General features: G+C 39.7%; 1 protein-coding gene across 4 annotated transcripts in view; it reads right to left on the bottom strand.

Moving 5' to 3' along the window:
• Positions 1–3,318: 3,318 nt before the first annotated feature.
• The window catches only part of fam110b (family with sequence similarity 110 member B), a 52,815-nt gene continuing 43,566 nt past the window's right edge, over positions 3,319–12,567 (bottom strand). For all 4 annotated transcript variants that reach the window (XM_077227271.1, XM_077227279.1, XM_077227293.1 and 1 more), the window contains one exon: positions 3,319–5,796. In XM_077227271.1, the coding sequence (XP_077083386.1) occupies positions 4,276–5,469 (1,194 nt within the window). In that variant the 5' untranslated portion in view covers positions 5,470–5,796 and the 3' untranslated portion in view covers positions 3,319–4,275. The remainder of the gene's footprint in view (positions 5,797–12,567) is intronic.

Raw genomic sequence — 12,567 nt, 5'->3', positions numbered from 1 at the left:
GGAGGGAAGAGCTGTGGAGGGAAGAGCTGTGGAGGGAGGGCTGTAGCGTAGCAGAGAGCAAGCGGGTTGGACCTGTAAGTTGTGCTTGTTCAAATTTTCAGGCTAAGTCAACATTTTCTCAAAACTCCCTACTGCAACTTTAAGGGGAAGATGTTAGGACAATCTGCTATAGATATTAGAAATCATACTTCTGTGAATGGAACATGTAAAAAACAATTTTAACAGACCGATATAAAAGACATAAGAATCTACACTGTTTAAATATATAAGCCCAATTTATGTTTTATAATTCAGATTCCCCCTCTTTTAAGCATCATCAGTTATTTGAGGCTAGAGGAATCTTAGAGCAGCTGATAATGGTTAGCTGTGGGCTGCCATTGGAATTTCAATTTCAGGACAGGAGCATTCATTGCACACAGAGCCCTCTTACTCTCCTGACTGAACACAACTGAATGCAGGTTGTTGACAAAGCTTTTACCAAGCTACTGGAATTTTAACGAAGGGTCGCCACATGCTTTCTAATGATATTTTGCTCTGACGGCTTGTTTGTATTGTCCAAGTACTTAACAAGGTAAAACCTGATTAACAACTGTTGTATAGGATAAACCTAAAGTCCTACAAAAGTAAGCCCTAAACCACCATGATGTGACATTTAAATATACATAATAAAACATTTTTGTTGAAACAGATAAGTTTAGATTTGATTTGAGAAATCTAAATGAAAATACAAGGGGTTGGTGTAAGAAAAAGTAATTTTACAATTACTTAAGGTTTAAGATATAAACAAATTATTACAATGTCTTATCACATTCAATTTCAGCATTCTTATTCAATTTTAGGTTTTGGCCCAATTTTTCCTTGATTTATGTTATAAAACAATGCATAGAGACTGCATAAAGCAAAAGTCCAGTATTATGTATATGTATATATATATTAATATTATCAGTGTTGAAAAAATTTGCACTACTTAATGAACAAATTATAATGATTGTTACCACAATTGCCCCAGACAAGAGGTAACACACACACATTAAGGACAGTGTAACACATAAAAGCAAAAGTCCAGTTGGCTATTATCTGTTTTATAATAACATGCTATTTACCAAGCTAAATTGCAACTGAACTTAACAGATTCATTTCCATTGTTTTTTTTCTACAATAATAATGCAACTTCAAAAATATTTATTTTGTTTGTTTAAAACAAAACTTGGTTTAAAAATGAGTACCATTCAACTTTAATGAACATGACACTTTCAATACTGCTATAAGGAGATATAGTGCTGATGAAATCTCTGGTTATTTACAGCGCTGCAGCGCTACAGACGAAACAATAGCAAAACATACAAAAGAGGGACAACGAGGCCACATTCAGCCTGTTATGACACCACATGATGACTGTGAGCCTCTGGCCTTAGAGAGAGGTGGCAATCGGTTGTAAATGTCATGCTAGTTCACAGCTGTAGCAAAGCATTAGGCTTAAACCGCTGCATTAGAAAAGCATGAGTCAAAGGGATAAAGAAACTTGCTGCCTTTGTGTTGTGGAGGGAGCCGTGCAGGGGGAATGATTACAGCCAATGAACCCCACAACCATGTCGCAGCATCCCTCCAGCGAGAGAGACAGAGCTCAAACATGGCTTGCTTTCATAGCCTAATGTTCTGCTCCACTCCTGCCAGGGAAAGAGAGAGAGAGGCGCTATAGAAAGGGCATTCATCAATGCCTCTTTTGTCAGGCATGCAAGACGGAAATTAATGAAGGCGTTCATGAGAGGGTCTGATGTTATTAGTGTAACTTCAGGAAACAAAATAGAAAATTAAATTCACCTCCTTATTGTTGCCTGGGGTGCCATTTTGTTTCAATCCAGGTCCTCACAGGAAAAAAGCAAGGCTTTTTTACCGCCACAGCTCGACAGTCTTGTGCTTTCCTCACATGAACAGATAAACCCTCCCATTAGTCATTAGATCAACTGAGAAATTATCTTCATGTCATGCAAAGCCGGAGGGAGGATTCGCTAATCCTACATTTCTAGTGGTAAGGGGAGTAGGGGAGGGGGTGTGCATTGTGTAAATATTGTTTAACAGGCACTTAAATGCCATTACAAATAATTTATAATTACCCTAAAAACACAATAAATTTCAGAACAGCAAGAGCAGCCATTTTGTGGCTTAAATAACAGACACGCCTTATTCTGGTTACTAAAATCAAGAGCCTCTTATAAAAGCTGTTCAAGATAACAGCATAACCTAAGAAATGTCCCTTTAAGTGTATTTTAATGCAGTGCTATGTGGTTGCAAGGGCGTTGCTATGGTGTTTTTTTGTGGAAAATTATAGCCTTTCAGTGATCAGTTCCTAAAAATGTTTTTTTTTTTCATTGTCAACATATTAATAATCTAAATAACATTTTCCAGTAAAATTAAACTTTTGTGCATTGGAAAGGTTAATGGATGCTAAAGGTCCATAGATGCCAATAAAAAAACCTTTCACTTTGAGTGTGCATTCGGGTCAGGTATGTGTTCAAGAATAAAGAAGCAAAACACCTTTCCTTAATAAGGCACACAGTTTAAGGCATCATTCATGTCTGCACTTTACATGTGCACCAAAGTTTAATAAGTATGAGAAATAGTTACACTGAGACTTGCCTTCGCAATCACCACAAAGACCAGTTCAGTGCTTTCGACTGCATCGAGTCTTTTCTGTAAACTGCAGAGAAAAGTGGGTGAAAACATTAGGTTTCACGTAAGTGTTCCAGCTTGTGACCCATGGATCCCTTTTGCTTGTTTATGAGTTAGGTGCTCCAGGGACCGAGGGGGCCTCTAGTGCAGCGGTCTGGACTTTCTAAACATTTGTGATGAATTAGATCATTTCCTCTTGCCCTGAGAAAGCAAGCAGCACAAATGACTAAATTAAAGGCACCTACCCTCCTGCAGACAGCCATACTCTGCAAAGAGACAAGGGCTACAATGAGAGAGCAAAAATAGGGTTGTGAGAATACAACACTTGACAGCTGTTTTTTCAGGGTCAGCAATGGGAAGAGCACATGATTGGCCTTTGTTATTTTTCCCCTTTCTAGCCAATGTCTGAGCTAGTTCAAAAAGCATTCTATTATTGCTTAAAGAGATAGATAGTTAAAAAAAAAGAAGAAACAATTTGTTGTCATCATTCATTCACCTTGATGTCATTCTGAACCAGTATGAGTTTTTTTTTCCCACTGGAACACACATTTAAATATTTTGAAGAATGTTTGTGCTTCACTTCAAGAAAAATAATATATACATGCATCAACTATATACATGACAGATAAATACATTAAAACATTTAAGTTTGATGACAAAAGTTGGCAAAATCAGCCATTTATTGAAATGAAAAAGAACTAAATGTTAACAAACATTTTGATGAAATTTTTAAGTAACAGCTCAAACTTCAATATACCGAACATATATGTCATTGCAACAACAGTGTCCTACAGATTTGTTCATGGACAAAGTCTCACACAGCCTCGCAATGCAAGCCCAAAGGGGGAACAAACAGACCAGGAGCTACGGAGGAACATAGCAGACTCGTCACAATGTTTTTCAGACAACTCTGAAAATGATATACATATTCTTACAGCATTTACACCTTTCGAAACAATTGCACCAACAGACAAAGTAAAAACAAACCACATGGAGCTGAATGATGTCTGATACTGCTGTAAAAATATGACCAGTGCAAGGCTGACCAAGACAAGTCGGGCGGGGGAGATCTCGAGAATAGACTAAAACATGCTTCTGCTGCGCCTATTCACAGAGGTTTATATACATACAGCTCATACCCATCATAAGAACAAGTAAAAAAAAAAGTGACAGAGAGAGAGGATCAAAAGAAGTCTAAACACACTGCAGCTCTGCATTCATACCAATATGGCTTCCTGGCTCAGTGCGCCCAAGTGAAATAAGAAGCACCTGAAAAGTGCTGGCATCAAGATGTTTGATAGACAGAGGCAGAAAGAAAAAAGGAAATATGAGTTGTTTTCAGTACAGGGATGGCATTGACGCAACCATTTTTAAAGAGGTTCCTACATGAGCTACATTACCTTGAGGCCGCAAAGAGGCTGAGTGTCTAAAGAGTCATGCAGATTCAGAAGACAGCGAACACTGACTGCAAAAAAGTGACTAAAAAGAGCCGTCAACTCAAAAGTCTTTGCCATGTAATCTTTAGAGATTTCAAAGACAGTGCATGGATTGCAAAAATAAGCAGGTACCAAGTCTAGATTGGGTTGGGGAGGTCTGCTCCCTCTTTTAGACATGGGAGACTTTCTGAGACTCCCGCGCCTGCTTGATGCTGTAGAGCCACTTAATGACCCGGGCGTTCCGTTCAACGGCAGAAATTCCATAGGGAACACGCTCCCCGGCATCGTCTTCTTCATCGGTCAGGTCGTCGTTGCTATGCCGTGACTGCTCACAGTCCGAGCTGATCATGCTGGCACTACGAAAGTTGAGCGACACAATGTCAGAGTTCGCTCGGGCAAAGCTTTCCACACCTACGCTCTCCAGCTCCTCGGGATCCAGCCCACAATAGTTGAAGAAGCGTTCCACGTCTGCGCCGGCCCGCGCATAGCGGTCGCTCAGGTCTGATTTGGAGCGGTGCAGAGAGGGCCTGCGGGCCACAGAATTACCCAACTCCAACTCTGTAGTAGTGCTGGCCAGTGTCTCTCTTTCAGGGGAGCGGGGTGCATTGTCACAAGCAGCCAAGGCCTTAGCGCTAGGCTTGGGCGGCAGTGGTGGTGCGGAAGAGCTGCTGCTACGGGCCGCTCTCAGTGGCTTGCCATTGCACATGCGGCGAATGTCTGAGGAGCTGTGGGAGGCATGCAGCGTTGAGCGCTCACCAACGGCCTCGCACGACCTTTCCTCCAGCAGCCTGCGACTCAGGTTCAAGTTGCCTCCCTGTGGACTGTGTCGACCTTGCGTGGAAGATGGTACCTTGAGCGAGTCTGTAAAAGAACGACATCCAGGTTCCGTCAGCTCGGATGAGCGATGCGGCGCCCAACTGCGTGCCCCGACTTTGTAAGACGTCCCCTTGGCAGGCCCCTCGGATGAGGAGGAGCTGTTCAAGATGTTCTTCAGGATCTCCAGGTTGAGATTCTCCCGTTTGGTGGTGGTTGCGCAGGTGTCCGACTTGGCATTGTTATTGGAGGCCTTCAAGCCAGATCCCACACCGCCATTCCTCTTGACAGGAACTGGGCATACAGGGGGCTTGGCCAGTACCTGTGGCTTGATAGGTTCCTGCTTAGCGTTTATGACCTCCTGGCTCTTTACGTACTTGGCCTTGTCGGCCTCGAGACGCTCCACGGCACTCAACCGCTTTGGGTTTTGCTCAGTCTGGCGTCGAAAGTAGTCGGGCCCCTTGTTGAGGATGCGGAGTGGGACAGCAGAGGCAAAGGCCCCACCCTGGACGGCGGGCTTGCTATCTGCCTGCAGCGTCTCGGTGGGCATCTCTGCTGGTCTCTCGGCGGCCGCCGTGGTGGATTCCGCAGTGGACTCTCGTCAAGGGGCAGCCTGGAGGCACACACATCAAGCCAGATGACCGGACTATTAATCCCGTCTCCACTGGCTGTCAGCAGTGAGGCCTCATACTCACAGCTCATTAATTAGCCCCCGCTTCCTCCACGCAGCCAGGCCCCTGACAACGGAAAAAGAGAGCACTCAACTCCAGTCAGTGTCAGCACAACCTGTCAGGCTCAGCCAGCTGGGAGGGAGCACCAGAGGATTGTGGGGAAAAGCCTTGTCGCTGCTCATTTGTTCTTTGCCAAGGCTGAGGACCTGAAACACACAAGGACCAACCGTGTTAAAGGAGCAGGTGACATCACATTCCTAGCAACAACAGGAAGAGCTGCGACTCTGCAATGCTGTTGGCTGATGATGTAATCATGAGAAAACAACTAATAGAAAACACATGCACACCTAAATATCAGTGGAATTAACACATTTGGGTGGTGGTGCGTGTGTATGAGAAAGTTTTTAAATATAGAAATATTTATATGCACTAGTGCACTATTTATATGCACTAGTGCCTTATGTATAACTGCAATGTTTATCCTTATATGTTACATTTGTATATGTTACCATCGTTCATCAAAAGATAATTTGATAAGCCCTATTTTTTATATATTGGTTATAATTATTTCATATCAAAATTATATGATACGTATATACGTATTCTCATACGTCAAGAGAGGCAAATTATTCTCATAAAACTGCAAAGAAACAATGATTCAGCAATTTAAGTGTGAGTGTGCATGTTTTATTTTTGCAGACAGAGAAATATAGACGTATGATCAGGATTCGTGTTCCTGCCAAAACCCTGAGGCTGTTTGCAGGGGGACAAGAAAAAAATACATTGAAGAGAGGAAGAGATACACAAAATGGTGGAAAACTTTCCTGGTCTCATAAATAAAAGTAATTACAGAGGTTCTTCGACAACAGTGTTAGTGGTGGCCACAAAAGTTCTGGAAACTGCTATGACAAAGCAGTTTATGGCACAACAGTCTGTGACAATCTTCTGATTCAATCTAAGGGGCTGCAGAGATTATAAAAAAATAAATAAACATCAGCATAGCCATTATTACTGAGACGGCAAGTGAGTTTCTTTTTTGAGCTCAGGCCTATTTTATTTTAAGCCTTCACATGCCTAGGGTCTTTAGCTCAATAGGTTTATACTGTCTTGCTTATATAGCTTCACACTTATTTATATTATAGATAAAACTTATTTATCTGTACCACTTTGTAGTGAAGAAAATGGTCTGTTATTTCAAATAATGTATGTTGACCATTACAAGGTCTAGTTAACTTCAAACCTGTGTAAAACATTGTCTTACAATGGCAATTGTCTGACCCATATCAGAGTTATTACACACAGTTCTTTATTTCTGTGCATCCTGGCATACAAATCCACTGATTACAAGCTCACAAGGGATTTTATTGTTGTATAGCAATCAGCTTTGCAGAAATATCATATAATTTAATTACAAAAACTCCCATAAGCAAGTGAACCTCACTGGACCCAAAAGCACTTTTTTTCTGCCCAAGCACTTAAAACGTCCCCAGGGTCACATTTGGGTTAGATAGAGACTTTGCAAAGTCTTAGAAAAGTCAGAGGAGGAAGTATCGGAGAAAACAGAATAAGATGGCCTTTTAAAAGGACAATTAAACTCCAACTGTTTTAAAAAATAATTTTGAAAAACACACTGAAGGTTATGTACTTATAATTGAAGTCTATGAGGCAAAAATTTGTACATATATTGTGCTTTTTATAAGTCGAATTTTATTTTCAGTGGCAATTGCCAACATGTCACAGATGTTCTTAATAAAGCTTATCAAAATATTTCTGGTCAAAAATACACAGATGCAAAACAACTTCTACTAGTAATTGGAAGTGAATTATGTACCAGCCACAGAGTCATAACATATAAGCACTGGTCTGGGGTAACCTTGAGTAATACTATCTAAACTAGCCTATTTTGCCATTTGCGGGACATTGGCGGGACAAGAACAAACATATATAGCAAACAACTTTGCAGTCACATTATTGATGATTTAGTTAGACATAATATGAGCAGACTGTGATGAAAACTGTGTTCTTTAATAACACTATCAACAATGACCGTTTATATGTTTCAGGAAGGGGTCGATGATTATAAACCTAAACCGCATATGGGGAATGGGCCTTTCTCTTCAAAGATAATTACAGAACACAGAGGAGACTAAAACACGGGTCATGTAGAGAGTAATAATTGTAACGATCTTCCCAAACGCCCCCGCAAAGAAAAAAAACCCTAGTCGCCTTTAATCCTCTGTGTTGAGTGCTGTAGCCCCCTCCCCCAAAACAGAGTAAACCCAGCTGTGGGACTCCAGCCAAGAGCCATCTCACATCATTTCATCTCCCTCCAAAGCCCTTCTGAATTATCAGAGCCAAAGACAATCCCCACGGCTTTCTCAACGCACCCGCTCACCCTTATCACCCATGTAAGAATAACACTTTACCTCACCGCACCATCCCTGTGAGTTGGCCTGCTGAAATGAAACAGCGATTTGTAAAACGGATATTAGAACGACTTGCTACACGATCAGTAATACATGCAGGCCTCCCTGCACATGTTATCCTATGCCCTTATAAGAAACATACCGGTCATGTGTTTACTACAGTAAATATTCCTTTCTGGTCTTAAAAGACCACAATGAACTCTGTGGCTTTAGTGGTAAACACTTTGCAATAAGATTTAATCTGTAAACATCAGTTAATGCATTAGGTAATATTACATTTACATTTATTCATTTAGCTGACGCTTTTATCCAAAGCGACTTACAATTGCTATATATGTCAGAGGTCGCACGCCTCTGGAGCAACTAGGGGTTAAGTGTCTTGCTCAGGGACAAATTGGTGTCTCATAGTGGATTCGAACCCGGGTCTCTCACACCAAAGGCATGTGTCTGATCCATTAAGCCATCACCACCCCTATTATTAATATTAATATTAATTAACAAATAAGCAATATGTTACAGCATTTATTAATCCAGTTTAGTGTGAATTTGTATATATATATATGTGTGTGTGTGTGTGTGTGTGTGTGTGTGTGTGTGTGTGTGTGTGTGTGTGTGTGTGTGTGTGTGTGTGTGTGTGTGTGTGTGTGTGTGTGTGTGTTTGTGTGTACACATTATTACATTGATTTAATTAAATATACATTACATATAAATATATACACACAGGGCTTGGTATCGAAACAGATTGATCTTAATTTGATCTTAATTTGATTCTCGATTTTCGATTACTTATAATATATATACTATACTATATATTAATATCCTAATATTACTATATACACTTTCGATTATTATTTGTGTTGTTTTTGACAAATGTATCCTTTTTTATTACAATACAATTTTTGATTCCAATTTTAATACCACAGCTTAAACTACTAACTAATATAAATTTCGAACATTATAAAAGGCAAGTAAACGGCCATCAATAAAAAAAGAACAAATAATAAAACTACAATCAATAGCACAAATAAATAAATACAATAGAACAAACATACAAATGAAATATACAGAGTTTTTCAGGTAGGTCTAACAATAGTTTATTATGCTGCTGTCACTTTAAGACTAATGCATGGATACAATATACTGTATATGCTGTTAGTTAAAATCGTGAGACGCAGGTCAGTGGAACTAAAGAAAGTGCAAGTTCTAGTGATAGTGATAAATACTGATATTGTAAAATATTGATCTTGTCCGATCGAAAAACTCTAGAATGAGATAATCTCTCCAAATATCAGCGTTTCTTGCTAGCAAACTACTAATCATGGTTCACAGCTGTGGCAAATTAAAAGCTAAATTAAAAGCTAATAACAAAAAAATCCATATACCGATACAACCTAATAACCAATACAAACTTGCTGTTTAGGAAACAAGTCAGCACAGAGCAAGGATATGTCAGCACTCAGCAAAAGGACAGAAAACTGCTTGTTATTCCATGAGGTCTTTATGGTTTCTTACATACAACTAGCAGATCATAAAGCACATCTGTATCAACGAGTGCATTTCCCATGTTAGGAATGTTCTCTCAGCTGTACCAGTGTTATACTCTATGACCACGTAAGCCACATTCCAGTGCGCCTCGGGTCATAAAAATCACAGAAATGCGCAGAAAATACGCCACATCAGCTGAGCCGTTTGGCAATGTAGCAACACCACCATTAAAACCATCTTGTTGTCTGAGAGGCCAAACTTTTTTCTTTTAATTCTAAACACATGATGATCACGTGAACAATTTTTACTCAGGGAGTTTAAAACCAAAACTGACTAAAAAAAAGAAAAGAAAACTGCTGCTTTAAGGCCACATGACTACTTCAAACAACAATATAAAACACCCTGCTCGTAGATGTGCGTTACGTTACTATTAGATTCACAAGTCTGTTGCGTTTATCAACTCTGAAATGATATGAAGCACCAGTGTCCCACTGGGTGTATTGGTTTACAAAATCATGTATAAAACAAAGAGAAGATTGGATTTCAGCAAAAATCCTTTTATTACATTAGCCTAAAGGCTCGTCCTCTAGGTACATTTCTCAGGGTGAGAAGAACTACAATATGATCCTGCTTAACAGCAAAACTGCTTTATTAAACCTGCTTTGGTTTTCACGTCAAAACATTTTTTTACTAAATATTTCATATATATAAAAAACATGCAAACAAAATTATTTGTTACCATTATTTAGAACCCATAAATATTTTTTTATAAATAATAAAATCCTATTTTTACATTAAAAAAACCCGATTATATATAACAAATATACAACCCTTATCAGTGTCACAAAAGCACATATGCAGAGGAGGTTATTTTGGGATGATCTTCAGGGGCCGTATTCACAAAGAATTTTAAGGCTAAAAGTAGCTCCTAACTTGCGAATTTAGTAGCAACTCCTAAAAATAATGGGCGTGTCACTCCTAACTTTAGGACTCCTAATTTTTTTCACTAAAAGTAATTCACGAAGCATTTTAGCCCTAAAAGTAATACCTAAGTCTGGGACAGCTTAAAAGAAGTCGAGAGGACTCCTAACTCACTAAGACCTATTCACAAAGGATTGTAGCGCATATCACCGCCTCGCAGTCGTCCGGGGTCTGCGACACAAGCGGGAATGCTGCATTGATCTGCAAACAAATCTTCTCCTATGTCTCACGCTTAGTTTTACTTGATATCCCAGTGTCGAATTTCCCTTTTATTTTTATTTTTTTATTTTTTCAGCACCAACTGGGCCAGCAGCAGTAACTGATCCTGCGTCCAGTTGGGCTTTCTTTTTCGTTTTGGCGAGTTCATAATCCACCGTAATTCAACTATTACATTACTTCAATAGGAGCAACATTTACTTGCTTTAAGTAGTCTATTTAGGCTATGGAAGCTTGTTTCCGTCACAGAATGAAAAATAAAAAAGGTAATTGCGACTTTTTATCTCACAACTGCGACTTTATTTCTCACAATTCTGACTTCATATCTCGCAATTGTGAGATAAAAAGTCGCAATTATTTTAATTTATTTTTATTCAGTGGCGGAAACAAGCTTCTATACTAATAGGATGTCAATTAACCAAGCAAGTGTTAATCCAAGTGTCGTTTTTCATTATTAGGCAAGTGGCGCCGTGGCGGTTTCATTAGGGTATTAGGCTACCTTAATTTAATTTAATTGAATTCACCACTTTTCTCTCTCTTTCTGCCTTTTTAGAATTACACTTCACTGGGGCCTGCACAAACATGTCATTATATATGCATTTCGATGACATTACTATTATTATTTTGTGTAGGACACAGACATATTTAGATGTCGTAATTCCATGATTTGTTGCGTCTGTGTTATGTTCCGCATGATGGCCCTGTCATCTAACAACCAATCACCGTGATCATTGCGAGGAAACTCGTGCATGAGAATTGACGTCATCCATAGCAACGAAGACTCACTCTTAGTTTAGGAGTTGTCATTTTTCCTTACTAAGAGTAGCTCTGAAAGGCGTTGTGAATAACTTTTAAGAGAAAACTCCTAGCTAAAATATTTTAATGGGATTTAGGAGTACTCCTAGTGGTAAAATAAAATTCTTTGTGAATACGGCCCCTGAGCATTTTGAGCTTTAATGGAAACAAGCCTTTTTGACCCGACTGTAAATATTCATATGTTCGCAATAGTTTCATAAGATTGCACTGCAGCTGTACTGTTGATGAACTCCTATATAAGCAACAGATTCTGGTTTGCATATGTTATCTGTTCACACCAGCAGTACCAGCAGCAGCACAGGGCTGTGACATTAGAGCTGGTTGTGTGCTGTGAGCAGTGGGCTGGACTAGTGACTCATGGAGCCAGCAGATGAGCCCCGGGCCCTCAGGGGAGAGCAGCTCATTGGCTCTGCCCTCCCGTCACTCATCCAGACATAGGCCAACCGTCACATCAGGTGTGCGTGCGTGCGTGCGTGCCTGCGTGCGTGCGTGCGTGTGTGAGAGACTGTGCCAGAGCTCTTGTTACATAATTATATCATGTATAGGAAGCCACCAAACCAGTCGCAGTGTCACACAGTGTTTGTTCGACTGTGTAGAAGCTTGTCTACAATGGACACATGATAGCCAAATATCTAAATCCATTTGTCCTGTTATTGGAAGTAGCACATTATTTTTAAAATCGGCCATCAACCGGTTGTTTTAAAACAGCCAATGATCAGGGCCGATGATATCCTGTCAATCAAAGGGGGGCGGAAAAACGTGTCAGACTAGGATTCATACTGTATGTGAAGAAAATGTCTTCTATTGAATTTAGGTCATACGCAACAATAAGCATACTCATATATATACTCAAGTATGAGCATACTCATACAATAAAGACAATACAAAAAAGACAATACTTACAATAAAAAGTCTCAGCTTTGGAATTCTGTCACCTTTATCACAAAATCACGTTTTCAAATTTTATAAAAAAATTCAAACAATAAATGTTGTTTTGACGCTCTTAAACGGGACGTGACAGATTGCTGTAGAGCCACAGTTCAAGTGGCAGTG

The sequence above is a fragment of the Siphateles boraxobius genome, unplaced genomic scaffold (assembly GCF_051911475.1).
Source record: "Siphateles boraxobius isolate OS27281-9 unplaced genomic scaffold, OSU_SipBor_1 1, whole genome shotgun sequence".
Classification (NCBI taxonomy): Eukaryota; Metazoa; Chordata; class Actinopteri; order Cypriniformes; family Leuciscidae; genus Siphateles; species Siphateles boraxobius.
This window is presented reverse-complemented; position numbering and strand designations above follow the sequence as displayed.